The sequence below is a fragment of the Lonchura striata genome, chromosome Z, assembly GCF_050655825.1.
Source record: "Lonchura striata isolate lonStrDom1 chromosome Z, ASM5065582v1, whole genome shotgun sequence".
Classification (NCBI taxonomy): domain Eukaryota; kingdom Metazoa; phylum Chordata; class Aves; order Passeriformes; family Estrildidae; genus Lonchura; species Lonchura striata.
Genome location: NC_140740.1, coordinates 15,933,349 through 15,954,263, shown reverse-complemented (window position 1 = coordinate 15,954,263; position 20,915 = coordinate 15,933,349). Strand labels below are relative to the sequence as shown.

The window sequence follows — 20,915 nt, the reverse complement described above, 5'->3', positions numbered from 1 at the left end:
CAGGTAAACATTTTATGCAGCTCATATAAAGAGCCTTACCAGTTACTCTTCTGCCCTGAGTAATAATTGCCACTGTTATTTTAAGAACAGCTGCTTGAGTAATTTACAACAAAAAAACAAAAGCCAGAAAAAATTGTGTCAACTTTCACTACTGTGTAGTCTATGTGTTAATATATGCAAGTCTTGACATCATCATTTCAGTGATCAATTTAAAACAAGCCACCAATTTTCCCTCTCCAGTTCATTGCACTCCCCAAGTTCTCCTGATGCTTTAAACTTCACCAGAGGAAAGCCCTACTTATAAAAGTTACTGAGAAGATAGCAAGATGGGCCAAATGATGGCTGCTTTCAGAACTGATCAAATGCTCCCAGACTCCAGTAGAAACTACATGTAGAACCAAATCAATTCAATACCTAATAACACAAGATTTAGATGATAATAGAGGACAAAAATTAACTGAAAAATCAGAATTAAATAATGAGCTTAATAAATCTGAGTAACAGCTAAGTAAATACAATGTTTCTAACCAAAGTTTGTAAGCTGTAGGCCTATTCCAAAAGTCAGGAGGTGAAGCCCTAGTCATAGGGATAAAGACTCACTTGTCTTCAATCAGACTGATAAGTCAGTTCTAGTATACTGAAAGTGTTGAGTAAAAGTTCAGTGGTTTTAAAAAAAACATCACCACATGACAACTTGTTATTTTTCTCTAGCACTATATGACCAAAACATTATGAAAGAAAATATGAATAGTATATGAAAAATTAATCATACCTCATTTTCCATATGAAGATCAACTTCACCAACACACTGCATAGAACTAAAAAACTTACTGAACTTTCCATTAATTTGTTCAATCATCACTTTCAAGAGGTTTAGCCACTTTTCTTTGACCTAAAAGCAGACATATACACATAAAATCAATTTAAGAACTGAATTTTCCTCTGGAGATAGCATTCACACTGAAAAAACACTGTAATTTGGGAAGTTAGCATCTCAGTTTACACTCAAAACAATCTGAAATGTTACTGTTTATTTCTGTACATACATTCCTACAGTGACATAGAATTATAATAATTATATAGAAGTAACTTCAGCTATTACCTGTGATATGTTTTGCTTATAGTTATTCAACTCATTTTTCTTTTCCTCTAGATATTCTGTCAACTGCTGTATTTCTTGTGTTTGCTTATTGTATTCTTCAACAACCTGCCAAAATAAAAAACAGGCAGTCAGCAAAACATTTGCTAACTGTAACCCTGACTGTAAAAATACCACACTGCATCGATACTGTTCAAACACAATTACACAGATTACTGCACTGCGCACTAAACAAAATGGATTTCTAACTTTAAAGCAAGGAAACTGTAAACCTTTGTTTCTCTCAAACTATTGCAACATCTTTTTTTTTAAAGAACCTACTTTAAATCTGAGTAGATGCAGAATCTGGCATTTACAGCACATTGTTCCTACTGTCTAGCTTATTATACCAAGAGTGGGAAACAAGTACTATGAGGGGGAGGGAAAGCAATGAACATACTGAAGCACTGAGGCCTGTGAAACAGGAAGCCCTGGTTTTCTCTTCATTCAGAAAAGCATCAATTTCCTCCAATGTGTTTGGAAGAGTCTGAAAAGCCTTTAAGACAAAGGATGGCACATGTTACAAAGCAACATTAACGAAGGACTCAAGCTTTCTTTAAAAAAAAACTGGATAAACCATAAACTATTTTGTTACTTTTAATCAGGGTGTCACATACTAAAAATTTAACATAGCAAGATCCCACCCCTAACTATTCTGGACAGCAAAAGAAAGTTGAAAGTACTGTTACATAATTAAGATACATAATTAGTTGCTCTTTTGCTCAGATGCTCAGAGATTCAGTGTAAGACATGGACTATGGTAGATAAGTAATGCAAATGAATACTTCTAAGAGGCCGGGTCCACACCTCAGTTCTTTTCTGTTGCCTCATTAGAGCAGAAGGTAGAAAAATGTGGCCTCTATTTACTTCTGTGAACACAGGACTGTGGATTTCAATTGAAATCACAGGTCTAATTTTCTCTCCCCGTGCACAAAAAAGAAGTAGTCAAAGTATCTCAGCACTATTTCAAAGGTCGTTTAATAATAACAGTAGCAAAAGTACACGTAACCCTTTACTGAGAGCCTCTAATAAAAAATATATAACACTCTTTGCAGAAGTTAGAAGTTCAACAGATACGTGAAAATTTCTTTTTGTACATACAACTTGAAATTCTTTTGGAAAATCTTGATCTGGACCCAATCTACAGACATGTCGACCTTGTTTCATCAATTCCATGCACTTCTCATAAAGAAGATGCTTCCTATTATCCAGTTCATGAAAACGTTGCTGTTAGAAATATTAAAAGATATTTTTAAAAATCAGCACCTTTTTTTTTTAATATTATTGTGAATTTTCAGAGGTAACACTAGTATACTAGCAACAAACCACATCTGAATCAGAAAAAGTAGATTAAACCAATATTAAAATACCAAAAAAATCTGCTTCAACTGACAGAACTCATTATGCCTGTCTGTTCATCAAGTCAGCAGATGCCAAGGTAAACTGATCAAAACCAAGTTCTTCAGAAGTAACTAAATTTATTTTCTCTCAGCTCAACAAGTGTGCATGAAGATTCAAGAGCTATCTTCCCAAGTTTTACTGTTGTGTACTTCAGCTAAATATAGGAGCCCTCCAGTGGTGAAAAAAATTCAGTTTCATTTCAAATCATACAGTTAAGGAAATGCTTGTTCCACAGTTTTATAAACAGGACACAGACATTGATAGTCACTCTCATTACTTTCTGGAACTGATCTTTATTTACTAAATACAACAGAAGCAGTAGTAATGGGTATGATCATTAGTGATCATCTCATACTCAAAAAAGTTACCTGTTCTCAGCAGCTATCAACTCAAAAAACCTGTTCTTCCCTCCCTCTCCACTAAGCAGTACGAAATAGATCTTTGCATTACAGATAAGCATTTCACAATCTCCACAAACAAATCATAAAAATATTTTTCTATACTGAGTTGGTGTTTTCAGAAAGGTTGGAAAATTTTTAGAAGAGGCCTTTTTTAGACCACCTCTTCTACTTCATGAAGTCTATTGCAGAGGAGGGAAATGTCACATGGGTTGCAAGCACTGTCATTAGAGCTGTACAGGTAAAACAGTAAAGGAGGATGTCACCCTTTTTCTTTACAGCCAAGAACTCAAGCTATACTGAATTAGCGTAAATACTACTATACAGCACAATAGTTACATTCCACTGGTTATCTACATATGCCCTGCAATAGTATTTTGGATCCCACAAACTTCCAAGTCAAATGGCTTCATCTGAAATATTCTGACATGATAATGACAGCAGAAGATCCCATGAGAGCATTCATACTTTTTTCCTACAAGAAGCATAAATTTTGTGTTTGATCATTTCCACAGCCCAAATCAATTCTGAATCATCTGAAGTGGAGAATTTCAATTCTCAATTAATATAAAGCTCCCACTGGAAGGGAGCTCTGCAGAGCTGCATGTAACAAGAGCTCAAATTGATCTGTAGGCACTTAAAATCTTAAACAGATTCAATATTGAATATGCCCGATCCAAGCTAAGGTAAGTAAAATTCTTCAGTGAAGAGGAAAATATATATTTGGCAGGAGAAACTTCAGTATGTGACAGAAAAACTAGAAAGCAATAGATACTTGATATTACTAGGAAGCATGTACTAGAATAAATGCATTGAAAGTTCAACAAGTCATGTTTCAATTTTCACTCAACTTTGCCAGTTTACTGTGAAGACCCACATGCAAAATAAAATTTATACAATTACACAAGTTCTTACATATCCTTATTTCTTCTATATAATAAAAGTATGTGGCAATGTTAACATTCCTGCTGGTTTCCTGAGGGGGCCTCAACGGGACTCCACTTGACTCATACACACCTTTTACTAGGAAGAAGGCAATTTTTAAGAATTATCAGAATGTTACAAATCACAAATCTTGTCTACTGATCTGACCAGACATCTAACTATGTACCAGCCCAAGCTTCTCCCTGAATTATAAAGATGCATACAGAAAACATTAAATGAATTTCCCAGTGACAATGCACATTACTGACATGAGGTTCATGGCTTTGTAATACTTTTACTCCTTACTTAGCCCCAGCAACTAAATGATTTTCACTGAACTTTGATAAACTGAGTAAAAGATGCATCATGTGTAATAACTTATGCAACAGTGATTTTCTGAATAACATGCTGGACTTCATCTCTGTGTTCAAGTTACTCTATGCTCCTCTTAAAAAGTTCTCATCTACCTAATTTTCCTGCAAGTGATGGTAACTATAACTCGACTAGTTTTCTACTACATGCTAAGACCATTCTTTTTGGAAGTACCCATCCATACAAAATAACTATCTCCTACCACCTTTCAAGCTGCTCTCAAATTTTTACTTCTATCTTTATGATCAAATTGAATTACTAGCTCATATTCATAAATATTGTTACCTGTGCAGCTCTTAGCTGTTCAGTTCCTGCTTTGTACTCTGACTGTAGTCTGTTCTTCTCAGCAGTCACTCTGGTCATCTGAAAAGCCAAATTTACTTTTTCGATGTTCAATGGTACAATCCTCTAAACACAGGAAAACAAAGCAGGTTTTTTTTCACCAGACTCAAAACTGATAAAATCACTACTTTAGAAACTACTCATCCTTTTAGTCATAGCACACAGTCTCACATTGTGTTCAGGTCATCAATACTGCTGCCAAATTCAATGAAAAGTGGTGACCCAAGTTCTTCAAGAAGTCCACATGTACTCAAAAGTATCTACAAATACATATATAATTTCAACCAAATACATATAAGTAAGCATATGTAGTTACATGCGCACACCTACTTTCAACCCACAATTTTACATCAACCCTCCCTCCCCCATTCTCTTTCCCTTCACTATATACCATCATGTGAAATACAAGAAGAGCTAAGGCCATCTCAACTGTTACTCAGAAGAATCCAACAGGTGAATATTGGTGGACATTGTATGTCACACAGAGACGGAAAAATATAAAAAAATAAACACAAAAGACATACACATCTTTTAATGACATTACAGTTGACTGACAAGATGTACAGAACTCTTATATCTGATGTCTTAACTGGAACAGCCCATGACAACTAAACAAAGCTATGATTGGGAAGTTACGTATCAGACTTTAATGATCACTATAATCTGGTTTGATGGCATTGACATTAAAATTATTGGGTTTTTTTCCAAACAAGTCAGCCTCAGGAACAGTCTAGAGACTTCAAATCTATCAACAGATTATTTACTGTCTAGATTGTTTACTGTCTAAAGGGTAGCTACAAATATGGGCCATTGAAAGCAACTGTTTATCATGCCTTTATGATCAGCATACAAATACAAAAGAATTCTCTCCCTTAATGAAAGGGAGGATACAGCTTCAACTACAGACCTAGGCGACCTACAAGATAAAATTTTGAGGGTGCTAGCATCTGACCACAGTGGTAAGCCAAAGTCTGAGATCTTCTCTATGTGTCATTTTAACACAAAGCTTCTACAGTATGAAGTTGGGCACAGGTAAAAGTTTATTTGCTTCCAATTCTCTTAAGCATTTAAAAAAAAATTATCAGAAACACAGACTAGAAAAAAATTAGGAGATGAAAAATGGAAAAAGTTAAGATCATTCAAAAATTAAAAACTTGAAAACACTGACAGCAACAAATGTCACATGCCTCCTACTTAAATTACAAGAACTGGACTTTTCATAAAAGTGGAACACACTCCTAGTTAAAAATACATACCTCAATGAGATGCATCAGTTCAGTAACAAGTTCTGCTTTTTGTTTATTTATTTCTTTGATCTTTACATTTGCCAGCTGAAATTCCTTCTCCAGGTCAATAGCATCTTGTTCCAGCTGTCTTAAACTATGGGAGGAATCAATATTTGATTCATTGTGATTAAAAATAAATTTTATTAAAAATACAAACATTCTTAAACTTGATGACAAACCAACAGTTAGCAAAATAGGAACTTGTACTCCTAAACATTCCAAAGACATTGGAGGTATTCCCAGTCTATGCACTTTAAACAAAAGAAATACAACAGACAAAAAGTATCAGTTAAAGAAACTCCACTTTTGGCTACTAACAGCATCACTGAGCAAGCATTACTCGCTGCTTACAGAAGTCCTTTACTTCTGTAAATTTCAAATTAGAGAAAAAAAAATCAGTGTAAGGAATAAGCTTTTCTTCTTCTGATAGCTCTTTGCAACAATACAACACAGGTGAGTTCAGGAAGTTTACTTAATTCTTGTTACATGTTCTAGCCAAAAACAAATTGTATCCTCATCTCAGCGCAGAAAAAGCTTTCACTTGTTTTAGACTTTTAGAACACAGAAGGGGAACCATGACATTAACTGAGCAGCAAAGCATTTGGAGATCCTCCAAAACTCCTCAACAGGCCAAGAGTATGATGCAGGAAACTACAAACTGGTCATTCTCGCTTTGATCCCTGAGAAAATTGTAAAACAAGTCCCTTCAGGAAGGACTTCTAGGGGCATAATAGAGAAGGTGATCATGGAGACTCAACAAGCATTTACCAAGGGCATGCCACACCTCGTGAACCCAACTGTAAAACAATGAGGTGACAGAGAGCAAGTGGTTGCTTGATCTCAACTAAAATGTCAATTTTAGCTTTCTGTCAGGGTACCTGATAGAAGCTCACCTCCACACATATAAAAGAGACAACAGCAGCTGGCAGAAGTCCAAATAATACCCTGCATCTTAGCTACACCCAGGCCCACCACATCAGCCATGAATACATGAAATGCCCATCATCACAAGCCCAGAGGAGCACCATGGGAGCATGGGCCATGGGAGCAGATGGGAACGCAAATTCAGAACTCAGAGAAAGGGACACCCTGTCCCAGAACAGCCTCAGTACCAGTGGTCAGGTGTGTAACCCAACAACATAGTCAACACCAAGGCATGCTTTGGACTGAGGGGGGTTGCCTTCTTGCACTACAATTGAATCACAGAGTTGGTTGGGTTGTAAAAGACCTTAAGAGCATTGAGTCCAACCACTAACCTAAAACTGCCAGATTCTTCACTAAACTATGTCCCTAAGAACCACACCTACATGTCATGTTACAAACCAAAAAAGTAACTGAAATAAAACAAAAAGCCACTCTTCCAGGTAATGATACAGCTCTTATATAATTTCAGGCTCTGAAATGCAAAAGGAATACCTGAAAATACTACTGTCAAGTAAGTCTACAGAGGTATCACACTGGGCTTCAAGGAGATGAGTAAACACACGCCTGTCTGTCACTCCATCTGCAAGACTGAACAGCAGTCCCCTACTCTAATTTAAGTAGTAGCACATCTCTAGTGACAGCTCTCCTGGCAAAGGGAGAGTCACACCACCTTTCCACCTTCCTTCCTCTTTAACAAACCAGTTATTCTCCAATGACTGCAGCTCACCTGGAAACCCTGGTGGTTTCATGGCTTCTTCACATTTTAGTGGGCATTTCTGTTTGCATTAGCAGTACTGTGAATGCACCAAATATGCTGCAATATATTTGTGGAATACTTTTGAGTGATCTGAATTTCTCAGTGAGGCTGAGCAGCCTCACTGCTGGCCAAGTCCTGTGAAGATTCACCAGGGCTACCAATTGCTCACTGTAGCTCATGAACATAAGGATATTTTTTGAAGCACCACAGTGTAAAAATTTCAGAAAGGAGACATAACAGTACTCCTACATATGATATAGAAGATATCTGAATAAAAAAGTAATTATATAACATAACAAGAAATCTTGTTTCTGAAAATTTTGTTCTTATCTCAGTGGAGACTGCCCTGAATCTTTGTTCCTAAAGGCCAAGTCCTCCAACTTCACTAGTCATCAATTCAGTGTCAAAAGAAACCTCAGTCTGTAAGGGGGGGTACATTAGCATCCCTGACTGAACAGAGTCCTTTAACTTCTGAAGTTAAAAAGTCACTATTAGCTGCTGTTACTGAGACTCTCCCAAGGCATTCAGCCCCCAGCACTTCCTGTAGAACAGCATAGTGCTGGACATTGTATTATAGAATAGACATGATGGGATGCAGCAGAAAAGCACAGGACTCTTACATATTCAAGGGTGAAAACAAATGTAAGGAAAGGGAGAAACTAGGTAACTTGGAGAATAACATGTATAGGAAGACAGAGGAATCTAAGGATAAGAGGGACACTTAGATGTAAATAGTGGGCTCACTGCTACCCTTGTTCAACCATGCCAAATTAGCATATTCTTTTTACTCAGCTCTATTCCTCCCTCTTTTCTTGCTTTCTACTCAGCACTCATGTGTTTGGAAGCCTAAGTGCAAACAGTTGTCAGAGGGGGGAGCCTGCTTGTTTGTGATGGCTGCACCTGGCTGGAGAGACCAGAGTGAGTGTACCATGGGGATGATGTGATCGTCTGTGCTGCCAGCACCATGGTACAAGTGTGCAAGAGAGTGCCTGATCCCTAATAAAGACCATGACACACTAGACAGTAAGTGGCCTAGGAGCTAAGACAGTATATGAGTCACTAAGGGTGACACCACAGAAACAAATGACTACTGGAGTGATCAGCCTGGCTGATACAGACTGCTGCCACATGTATGTACTTAAGGGTAAAATGACAGGAGTACTGGCTATGGGGTGCAGACTGGGAGAGTTGTGGCTACCTCTGTACATATATATTACTTCTGTATCTCTGAGACAAGGACCACAGAATGACCTACTGCAAAACTAGGGAGTCACAGCCAGTTCAGAATGCAGGCACACATGGGTGAGGGAGGTAGTCTGTACAGGCCAACAGAACCAGGGTGACAGCCTCAAGGGTTTGCATTTCCAGGTACAAGCAATTTAGGAGACTGAGGTCCAGAGGTAGTGACTGTGTAGATTCAGAGTGTCTGGAACCAGCTACCAATGGGATCCACACTCCCCACAGATATGCATAGACAATGCACCAGGGTAATCCCATGCTGCTCAGACACAGTACAAACATGAGGCAACCACCACTGCTGCATCTGTCCAGTTGCTCTGTATGACCACACTGCAATGTGTAACTACATACACATATGCTCTTTAGATATGTTCTCTGTGTGTCTAGTGGGAAGTTAGGCTTAGCCTCACTACTGGATACATGAGGGAGAATTAACCTGCATCAGCTTCATCTTCCTCTCAGTCTACTGGGTCTGGAGTAATTTCTCTCACTTTTTGAGTGCTGTGTTCCACACCATTCATGCATTCAGATTTGGACACCACAGTCTGGATTAACTGAAGACTAAATATGCAAAAAATACAGTTCTATGGTTACTCTTGGTTTGTTTCATCTTGCCCACAAGTCAGTACCGAGGATTATGCTCTGTTCAGGTCTCCTGCAGGTGACATGGAAGAGCAGAGAGAGGGCCTTGTTATCAGGTTTTTAGACACTGAACTGGCAGGGGGCCATAGGCCTGCATTTCACAGAGGTCTACTGAAGCAGGGGAAGCGGCTGACAGAAGGTTCGTGAGATTCAGCAAGGACAACTGCAGAGTCCTGTCCTGGGAAGACAGTGCATCTAGCAGTAATACAGGCTCAGGACAGGCTGCAGCAAAGCTCTGCAAAGAAGAACCTCAGGTACTGGTGGACAGTGAGCTGTACATAAGCGAGCAGTGGACTCTAGCAGCAAACCAGGCTGTACAAGTAGAAACACAGGTGGGATAAGTGATTTTTCCTCTCTGTTCAGCACTGCACACTTTGCCAAACCTGAACAACTTGGTACAAACTCAGAGAGCAATCAAGATGGTCAGGGGCTACAGAATATGCTCTACAGCGCAGGATGAGGGCACTCTGCTCACCACAGACAAGAGACTAATAACAACAGCCCTGTTTCACTCCACCATGGAAACCACTGACAGGATGGAACAAAGTTATCTTATGAAGTGCACAGTGAAAGAATTGATAAGACAGTATTCCTAGGTTAAAACAAGAAAGGCCCGGACTGGGTGGTAATGCTGCTTACACTGCCTACTAGGAGTGTGCTTAAGTGTGCTTAACCTTGTTGAACCATGCCCTGACTCTGCCTTATGACAAACGTTAACAGAAAAATTAACTGCAAAGGCCCATAAAAACAAAAAATATGCAATGAATAATACTGTGGACAACTGGGGTCTTACTCAATCCCTGACATGCTTACTTAGTACCATTTATGCACATTATGGCATTATCTACCTATGTGCTACATAGTCTAGAAGTCAGAACAATATATTTGAGTAAATAAATGCAGTGATATTTAACTGGAATCCTATGATTTTACTACAGAAAATCATCTGGAACATTGCTACATGTTGTCTCAGATACTGTCATGATTTCTAAACACTTTCCTTATCTTGGTTATCACCTGTATCTGATGCTTAACTACTGGCTACTTTGTAAGGGTAAAAGCACACTGCAGTGAGACAAGACAAAAATATATCTGCTTTTAAAATTGATAACATAGATAGTATAGATTATTTCACAGATAACATAGCTTGTTTCCTACCTATCATATTTCACAGCAATTTTTGATTCCAACTGCCTCCTCCGGTTTCCTCTCTCTAAAAGCTCCTTCTTTTCTTGCCTGAGCTTATTGTCCTTGTGATCCAGAAGTTTCTGTCTGTCAAACAATGCAGTCAAACGTGCATCCAGTGACTTTAAAGTACTACTGATGTCCTGAAATAAAAGAACATGCACCACTATCACTCTTATTGCATACCATAGTAACATATGCAGGCTCTACTTAATGCATGATAAAATAGCTAGTAGGTCACAACATATACAGTTACAGAAATACATTTCTACCTGTTGCTGGCTTTCCAATTGTCCTCTTTCTTCTGTATCTACTGAACTAGTGAGATACTGTGCCTCTTGCAAGCATATGTTACTAGAGATCTTTTGTTTTGTGTAAGCAGATATTTTAATAACATATTTTTCTTCCATTGTATACATTTGCCTGATATTGGCTTCCTGTATGACCTAAGAAATATAGAAAAATATTAATCTGACAAAAATATTAATCTGCTAAAAGCATTACTTAAGGCAATACTTTTCAGAACAAGGAATAAATGTGGTTGATAAACACAATACAAAAACTTCAGCTTATGAAGGATCTACTTATTAATAACCTTTGCAAAAAGATGCTAAATTTAATGCACCATTACCCTTGTAATTCAGACTGTTAAGCAAAGAATTGCTGAGATACTGTTGGAGTATATAACCATAACTAATTAAAGAAATCTGATTGTTAAGATATTGCAGACACCAATTAAAAATTGTTAGCATTGGTACTGCATAGTGAACAAGGATTGTATTTGCTTTAGATATGCAACATGTTACACAAGTATAACAAAGAAACAAAGTACTCAAGAATTAATAGATGAAACCATAAAGTGAGCTGTAATGTATTAGTCAAGCAAATGCATTCCTAGGAAAAAAGAAGGCATAAAAATACCAGAGCTGATAGTTTTAAAGAATTCATATCAAAAAGGATACTATAAATAACTAAAGATTTGCCATAACTCAAGATGCATAGAGAGAAAACGTCCAGTAAATCAGAAACAGCAAAAAGCCTCCAGAGGATAAGGTACATTTGACTAAAAATGTTGTTCAGTTTATATATGCAGCAGCATCAGCTATCTTCTGTCAATTAGGTTTACTGAATAATTAGGTTGATTGAATTTAAGATGTCTTGCAAAATGTTAGCCCATAATGACCTGTTCCCACTTCTACAAGGCAAATAAAAAGGAAAAATAAAATTGCTAAAGCAGTTTTTTGCACTCTCCATGTTTACTTGCCAAACAACTTTCAAAATAAAACTCCACACCACAGATACATTTATGCCTCTTCAGATACTTTACCCTTTCAATCATGTCTCTGGTCTTCTGTGTTCCCACAGGAACATTATGAACATGGTACTGGTAACAAAGGTAACTCATCACAGGAGGAGGAGCATCAAATAACTCTCGTAAATATGAATAAAATCCATATTGGCTGAAGAAGATATAAATAAAGCAACTATCACAAATCAAATTCAGCGGGTAAGCAAGCTGAAGTTACTGAAGGATCAGAGAGAAGTCCCACTAACCCAAAACTGAACTGGTGATAATTTGATTTGCATAAAAAATTCTAATACATAGCAACAAAAAAAACCCACTCCATTTAAAACTATTTCCCTGATAAAATCGGATACATACTGTAATTCTTCAATAGGTCTTGAAGGCAAATTTTCAGCACATGATTCATCAGGTGCACATACAGCATTCACTCTTAGTTTCTGATGATCACGCACCTATATTAAAATTGTATTAGATTATTTGGTAAAGACCAGAAAAATCCACTATATGCAAATAAATTATTAATTATTGATTCACAGAGTTAGAATTATTTTCATCTGATGACCTCTGGAGGAACCTACAAATTCACTTTGGCTCAGAAATAACCAAGTTCTCTAAAAGCAAAATCTATTAACACTTCTGAAAACACTATATGCTAGAGAAAATAAAAGCAATCAAAGAAACCCAGAGCCAAATGCTCAGTCTAAAGAGCTAATTATATAAGTGAAGATTAGTTGAGCTGGTTAAAGCAGCCTTGAACTGAATTCCAGAGCCACACAAGCAAGAAAAGCCCTCAGAACTTAAGACATCACCAGTTCTGTTCAGGTATAAAAAAGTAGTTAGCTTCCATGAAGAGTGGATGAGTCTTCAAAAATTGCAGGACACTTTGTCACTAAATACACCATTAGGAAACACTGTGCCAGTTTAATACCTTATCTTCTGTTTTTTTCCTCCTGCATCATCTGCCTGACTTTCAAAAGGAGCAATCTTCTCACCGAGTCAGGAGACAGTAAAATTATGAAAATGCAAGCTTGATTTGCTGCTTGGACCACTTCATGTCATAAAAACTACTTCCTGCCTCTTTAGTAAAAGGGCAGTGGAAAATTTTGGTACGAAATTTGTAGATTTCCACTCTAGCCATATTCTTGTACACTGTATTTTCTACATAAGTGATTATTGCCTATCCAAGGAAGACAATCTAAAAAACCACATTTTCTTAATATTTCTACATCCCTCCAATTAATCTATGGTTTAAGGAAATCTTAATTCTGAAGAAAATCTCTGAACACCTCACATTATCTACTTGTTATGCTATAAATATCTATCATTGTCATACAGATTTACTCTATAGTCTTCCAAGTTCCGGGTTCCTACTTCAGTACTTAATAAAGTTTTAAAATTGCTGCCAACTTGCCTCCGCCAGAAATGTCTCCATATCTTCTTGACACTCAAAAACAAAAGCCCTCATGTCATTCGATGAAATGTGATTTTCAATATATTTTGCATGTCTACTGTCTTTCACATTGATCTAATAAAGAAAGGTAATGAGCAAGTTATTTAATACAATTCAACTTACTATCCCCCAAAAACACTTTAAATAGTCAAGATGATATCCATACTTACATTTAATGAAAATAAGGACTATGTATTTAAAAATAGATTTGCCTTTTTTGCAACCAATTCTCTTGGGAGCAAACCTATGGTAAGTCACAGATCACTGTGCTTAATTTTTAGCCATCCACATAATTTTCACCACTTCTGAAGTTATCACCACTTCTCACCATACCATCTCTCCCTCTTCTGCTCCATCTTGACCTTACAATTGCAACCATCCCCCAAATTATGTGTATTGGCTCTGCTCCAGCACTAATAAGGGTTTTCCAATTAGCAACAGAAAACACCACACTCCTTAAGCTGAAGTACCTTTGAATTCCTAAGACAAAAGCCCCACATACTTAAAACGGATAAAGTTTTCCAAATCTAAATGATACATTAATGTTTGTGGGTTTCAGTTAACTTTCACTAGTAATTAAACATTTTGTTACTATACATGAAACATAAAGAAAAAATTACACAGTACTACACAATTTAATACTCTCTAGTTAGTGAAAGGCTGAGCACAGTTAACAGCAATATGAAAGCTGGAATTCTTAAGTACACGAGACTAATTTACATGACACCAAAGTGTACTGGTTTTGGCCAAGGTAGGGTTAATTTTCTTCACAGTGGCCAGTATGGGACTGTATTTTGGGCTTGTGCTGAACAGAGGGTTCATTATACAGAGATGGTTGTTGTTTCTGAGCACAGGTTACACAGAGCCAAGGCCCTTTCTACTCTTCATGCAGCCGCAGTGGTAGGGTAGGGGTATGTGGGGGACTGGGAAGAAACAGTCAGAACAGGTGACCCAAACTGACCAAAGGGATATTCCAGATCATCATCCTCAGTATGTAACATGAGGAGAAGGAGAAGGAAGGGGGTACACTTGGAGAGATGGCTTCACAAATATCACAGTATAGGAATGGTATTCTTCAATTTAGAAAGCCCACTAAAACCATGCCACTGCTTGGTCCCCTTGTCCCCTCTCGACCTCCTGCTCCAGAAGGATGGAGTTGAAAACTGGAGGCAAAAAAGGTGAAAATAATGGGTTGACAAAAGAATAATTTACTGGAAACAGCAATAAGGTAAGAAAGTAACCAGTAACTGCAGTAATTTTAATAATGAAAGGTGTAAGACTAACAAGTTACACTGAAGACCCCTAACAAATGCTGACTGCCCAATGTGACTTCTCCCAACCTGAAAGAGATGCCATTCCCAAAAGCAAGAGTCCCTTTCCCTCACTCACCCTGCAAAGAGGTGAGGTTATATGGAACAAATTAGGGTCTGGCCACACCCTCTCAGCCACATATCCTCTCAAGCATTACCAAAGTTTAACCTTGTCCTTGGCCAAAACCAAGACATCAAGTCACTGTCGTGCATGATGGAGCCCTGCTCTCCTGGAGATGGCTGAACACCTGTCCATCCACCGAAACAGTGACTTAATTCCTTGTTTTGCTTTCCTCACATGCATGGCGTTTGCTTTCCTATTAAATTGTCTTTATCTTTGCCACAAGCTGTCTACGCCTTTACTCTTCTGATTTTCTACCCAATTCTGCAGATGGGGCAGTGAGTGACCAGCTGCCTGGGGCTTGACCGATGGCTGGGGTTACACCTTGATACAGTGAAAACAAATCCACACATCAACTGATGTTACAGAGCTTAATGAGGCCTTAAGTAAAAGTAAAGATATCCTTATTGAAGCAGTTATAAAATTATCTTGATGTGGTCTTTCAGGCAGAATTCAGAGTTCTCATAAAAACAAGAAATAGCTGGGATTCAATTCTAAATAGAAGTAATTCTGAGCTCTAGTACATGTACCAAGTGCAAGAATTTGTATATAAATATTATACTAATTTAAATTGTAGCAATATATTATTAAGTAAGTTTGCAATTCTGAAAGAAGTGCAACTGGAAATCTTCATCCTCTTCATATTACATGGAGCATATATTGCAAGAGGTGCAATGCACTAATAAAGTAGTATCTTCTTTGAAAATTTAGCCCCACTATTCCTAGATCATACAGCAGCTATCAAACCAAACCAAAACACAAAACAAAACTAGCAATTGATTTCTGTGTCTCTAGATGGCTGGGTAGAGCAAACAAGAAAAAACACTTGGCGATCACAGAGGGAAGTAATCATAGTTGAGCATAGTTGTGCTGTAAGGGGAGGTACTCAAATGGCAACTACCACTGTTTTTTCAAGTAGCAACTAAGAACTACTTAAGTCTTAAGTAGTAAAATTGGATAATTGGTTGCACCATAGAGGAAACCTGAAAGAGGCATCTTCTTGTGGAGGAAAGGAGCCATCTCACCATACTCAATTACTACACTGCCTATGGAATTCTAATTCTAAATATCCTGCATGTACTAGGCAGTACATTCCAATATGTGTCTTAAAAGTTCTCCAGTCATTCTCAAAGCCTTGCAAGACATAAATAATCCAACTGTTAACAGAGTGGTATGCAAGTAAATCTTCTTACTTCAAGCATCATGGGTTCACAAATTCTTTTTTTAAACTTGTCTTTGTTGTTTCTTAGCCACATAAGAGCAGAGTGTGTGTCTTGAAATCTCATTTTAAGGTTCTCTTCCTTCATATGCATTATGTTATTAAGTTGTCCAAGGCGATCAATTATTCCTGTAATTTAAGGTAATTTCTTAAACAGAGTCCACAGCAAGAACATATTACAACCAGGGTTTTCTGGTATCTAGTGACCACACTCGTCCAAAACTAAGGTTGTTAGTAAATGGTAAGAACTAAGTTTCTCTTTCCAGAATTGAGATGCTGCTACTTCTGAAGATGTCTTAAAAACTATAAAAGCTTAAAATCTAAAACAGAATTAACTTATCCAATGAAAACAAAATATGGTAAGCACAGTAAAAATACAGAAATTTTGCCCTGAACATGTTTTTCCAAAACTTGTCTACCTTTGTACTTAAGAACAAAAAAAATCCACAGCAAAAAGAGACAGCAGGAGTAATAATGTGAAATATCTGTGTCATGTCGTGCTGGCAAAAACCAAGATGTGGGATAACAGACTATATATGAAAGCATCTGTTATTCAGAAGGGACATAGATCAAAACCTGACAATTTTGTGCTATTCAAGATAAAATATAGTGTCTCCTTCCCCAGGCCACCTGGACTCTCTGCCTCAGTTTCTTCCTGGATTCTATGGCAAGTTAAGCGCCAGACAGGTATGTACAAATGAGCAACATTCACTGAGGAATATGTATACAACACCCTCAACTACCTGTCAGGCTTCAATTTTTTAATTTCATTTCATTTCTTAGGAAAGACTAATTGCAAATCCCAGACTAATGTAAAGGAACTCTGGAATTAAGGTTACTTGAAGTTCATCGAAGAAGGACAATTGCAGCATCAGCAGTTAATATATTACATATAATATATGAAGTAGCTAAAATATTGCTTCTTCAAAGCAAACTGCTTACTACAGACCTTCCTTTTTAACCAAAAATTCCCCCAAATATCCAAACTGCCAAAGGAGTCTCCTTATCATGAGATCAGAAATACTAATTCTTTGAAGGTTAGTTTTAAGGTCAATTGTTACTTTTGAATCTTCTTGTGTGATTTTTAAAATTGGTTGTTACTTTTAATAAAGCTGTTAACATGAAAGACGACTGCTATACATGTAAACCAACTACAAGGCCTGAAGTAAACACTTTGAATTATTTCACTACAGCAGGACAACAAAATTCTGTACAAGCAGATTCATTAAAACAGTAAAATAAATTGACAAAGAAAAACCTTAAGTAACTTACTTTTCGCTTCCCGCTCTAGGTTGTTTTTTTCTGCTCTTAGATCACTGATATCATTATCAGTATTTGCCCTCTCTTCTCGTAATTTTTTCAGCTCAGTATTAACATCATCAATTTGTGGCTGAAGATTCTCACAGACTGCGTTTGTATCCAGCTCATTCTGCCACTCCTCTATTATTTTTTGGGTTTGGTATAGTTTCTTCTGCCTGTTTGCTTCTTCATCTTTTTTCATTCTGAACGCTTGATTAATTTCTTCAATCTAAAAATGTTAAGTATTTCCAACATGAAATGCGTTTGGTATACAGAACTTACAACTAATACATAGGATACCTGTGCAACTGCTATAAAATGCTGACATAACCATGCACCCAAAACCCCAGGAATCTGTTACAGTTCCAACAGCACTATGACACACTTCCAATAGCACTATGGCAGTTGAAGAACATAAGCAAAAATAAAATCAAGCCTACATATCAATTTTTGAAGTTACTGCATTTTCACAAAAGCAGAACCTTAAAGGTTAATAAATTGCATAACAGTTGTTTAATACATCTGAAACTTAATCTATGATTAAGTAAAATCTAAAGCCCAAACAGAACCTGGAAGTTTTGACTTTGCATCCTTATGCATGTCATTTACTATACATTTCTTGACCAAGTGCTTAGATGCAACTGTTTCACATCCTTGCAAGGATGCTTCTTTTACAAGACACAAATCCTTAACAGCAATAACCCCAGCCTCTCACAGTACAGAGGCTGTAGCTTTTCATGGAAAGCCTATCACAAACAGCATGTGTGTATATGTCTCTGTCTATCAAAATATACACACACATTGTCTATTTTAGTAGGCAACATAATTTATGCAATATACACCTCTCTCTTAGTAACTCCTGTTTGACTGATAAGAGTTCTAAAGATATATTGTGTACTGGAGGGAGTGAAGAGTGCAAGCACTTGCAGCATCTTCATAGAAATATGACACTCTGCTAAGAGAAGAGCAGACAAAAAAACCAAAAACAAACACTAAGAAAAGTCAGACAGCAAGACTCTTACCAGTTTATCTTTCCTCTCCAATGCATCTTGTTTATCTTTGCATTTCTTGGAAATATTTCTGGTTTCAGCAGTCTGCATACAGCAAGGTATTTAAATTTACAGTCATAAATTCAGTTGTATTTGTAAAAAGTAAACAGATTTTAAATAACATCTTGTATATGCATAACTGTTTACTTCCTGACAAAGCCATACTTACCCATTTCTTATTCTTAACTGTATCTGTAGCATGTATAATTCCAGCAATATGTGAAGACTTACATAACAGCATACGTACTGTATTGTTCACAACCACTCAGCTATAAATCTGCAAATTTTGGCATGACATATAGAGGAAGTTCCTAATCTGAAATTAAAACACCTCCATTCTTGATTTCAATACAGATGTTATATTCAGATGCCCACAATTATAAAATGTTCTTGCCTCTTTCTCCAAACCAACTTTGCAAAGAAAGGTGATACTAAAGAGCAAGCAAGGCTTAAGCTCCTAGACACAGGATGGCCAAACCAGATTTTGTCCAAGTCATCCTACCTCTGAAATGCACTGTGCTAGAGCTAGATCCTACACAACTGAGCTTGGTAACTAGTCGGCTCATGTGTAGGCATCCATGTCTCTGCTCCTTCTCTATCCTCAGCTTCTATGAAGTGGAAGAACAAATACAGGTTGGAAGGAATTCCTTGACATCACCCAGTCCCATCCTTTCTCAGTGCATGCTTTATTAGGTCAAGTTGCCCAGGTACTCACACAGCTGAGCTCTGAACACAGGGGAAGTACACTACCCTTTCTCTGAAAACTGAATTCTTCCTGCTCTGATCCCTCAAGGCTGAAACATGGTGAAGAGAATACTGGAATACTGCAGAAAGATTGAAAGACTGCAAATAAATTCCAGTGCAGACAAGGAAACCAACACAGCACTCTCAGCAGAAGAAGCCTCTTCCTACAAAAAGTCATACTGAAAACACTAAGATGCATCAAAAATGGAGAAAATAAAACTATGCAGAATTTTCTCCCTACCACAACCTCAAAAGACCCCCAAAATTTTAAGACTCATACAGACAGCTTGCATAAAGTCAACAGAGAAGAAATACATCTCAGTCTTGCAGTTGACTGCTATGAAGTACTGATTCTGTGATGCTCTTTCCAAAGACTTCAGGAAGGCAGTCTGAAGAGTAAGCTCTCTCCAGGAAACTGATGTAAAATGCTCACAAAACATTTCTGAAGGTTCTCAAAATTAGGACACTACTAAGGAACTGGAATTCTGTTTCATTTATTATTGTATTTTCAGTTTTATGTTTATAGATAGACCTACCTACAGAACAGACAAACAACTAGAATTGTCTTTATGATTTTCATTGTACAACCAAAAAAGATGGCTTTACACTATTAAATATTGCTAAAAATTGCACTCTGTTCAAATGTTTTGGAGGAAGTGCCTATGCTGAGCAAGTTTCCTGCAAGTTAAAATTAAAGTGAACACCGTTTGTCCTAGGTTTCTCATAGAAACAAAGTAGAACCTTTAAGAAAAGGATTACTTTTATATAAATAAAGCCCAATACTTCCAAGAACAGTGGCACCAATGATTGAGTAGAAGTGTTACCACTTTCAAAAAACCACAGTAGCTTGATACATATGTGTAAAACCTAACAGGGTAAGACCAAGACTAAGCAGTGAAAACAAAGTTAAGCAATTCACAAGCATGAAGGCATTGTTGCATTATGAAAATTGACTTAAAGTTTCCAGATATTAACTTTTCTCTAAGAAAGTATACTTAACTTTAAACAACAAAAACTTTCAAAACGAAAAGCCCAACCAAAAGAAGGCAACTGCAGTAGGAGCTGCATTTTGGAGCAGTTAGGTATTTTGCTGCACAGCATAATGAACTCTTGCAATACTGTAGGACCCAAAACCTAAATACTTTTACCAAAGAATTTTCTTATGAGGTATTTGAGTACTTCCTAATGTTGGTGTAGTGTTTATCACAACAAAAACAACGGTGTGAAAAACAGTCTGCAGGAGTTTTTTATCTGTTTTTTCTGGTCTGGTTTGGGTTTGTTTTTTGTTTGGGGCAAGGGGGTGTGTTTTGGCTTTTTTTTTTTTTTTTTTTTTTAGGAAACGCATGACTAAAAAGTTTCAGACCCTCATGTTTCAAAGCAGCTGTCCTCTACAGGAGTCATATGCCTCCACATCAACTCCTCTAAGCAGGTCACTTACCTTCAAACAGAACTCACTGCAGCAAACAAACATTCTCATGTGATCATTTAACTTTGGTTATCCACTACAAATTTGTGCAGCTTATGCACACAATGACTTCTGCAGTCTGAATAGTAAATACTACTTAAAATCCTGCAGGAAATTACAGTACTCTTATTTTTCATATGGAAATAATATTTTTCCATAAACCCAAGAAGAGCAGCTGTTCAAAACACTTACATAAACTGTAACATATAGGCAGGTTTCCCATTAAATTCCCTTATGCATAATTCCCTTATCCAGTAAAGTTGTAATTTACCTTAAATAAACCACATTTTAAGAAAATAAGAGGAGCGAGCACCCCACAAACCTAAACCACAGAACAGATGAAA

At 37.2% G+C, this 20,915-nt stretch overlaps 1 protein-coding gene across 2 annotated transcripts in view; it reads right to left on the bottom strand.

The window, feature by feature from the left end:
* The window catches only part of SMC5 (structural maintenance of chromosomes 5), a 38,942-nt gene that overhangs the window by 6,757 nt on the left and 11,270 nt on the right, over nucleotides 1-20,915 (bottom strand). The window contains exons 8-21 of one of the 2 annotated variants that reach the window (XM_021548806.4): nucleotides 18,336-18,407; nucleotides 17,287-17,542; nucleotides 15,989-16,143; nucleotides 13,326-13,439; nucleotides 12,272-12,366; nucleotides 11,936-12,068; nucleotides 10,881-11,054; nucleotides 10,582-10,751; nucleotides 5,832-5,955; nucleotides 4,519-4,641; nucleotides 2,240-2,365; nucleotides 1,539-1,634; nucleotides 1,103-1,207; nucleotides 773-892 (exon numbers count right to left, since the gene is read on the bottom strand). In XM_021548806.4, coding sequence (XP_021404481.1) covers nucleotides 773-892; nucleotides 1,103-1,207; nucleotides 1,539-1,634; nucleotides 2,240-2,365; nucleotides 4,519-4,641; nucleotides 5,832-5,955; nucleotides 10,582-10,751; nucleotides 10,881-11,054; nucleotides 11,936-12,068; nucleotides 12,272-12,366; nucleotides 13,326-13,439; nucleotides 15,989-16,143; nucleotides 17,287-17,542; nucleotides 18,336-18,407 — 1,863 coding nt within the window. The remainder of the gene's footprint in view (nucleotides 1-772; nucleotides 893-1,102; nucleotides 1,208-1,538; nucleotides 1,635-2,239; nucleotides 2,366-4,518; nucleotides 4,642-5,831; nucleotides 5,956-10,581; nucleotides 10,752-10,880; nucleotides 11,055-11,935; nucleotides 12,069-12,271; nucleotides 12,367-13,325; nucleotides 13,440-15,988; nucleotides 16,144-17,286; nucleotides 17,543-18,335; nucleotides 18,408-20,915) is intronic. The other variant, XM_085567356.1, reaches the window with a different exon arrangement.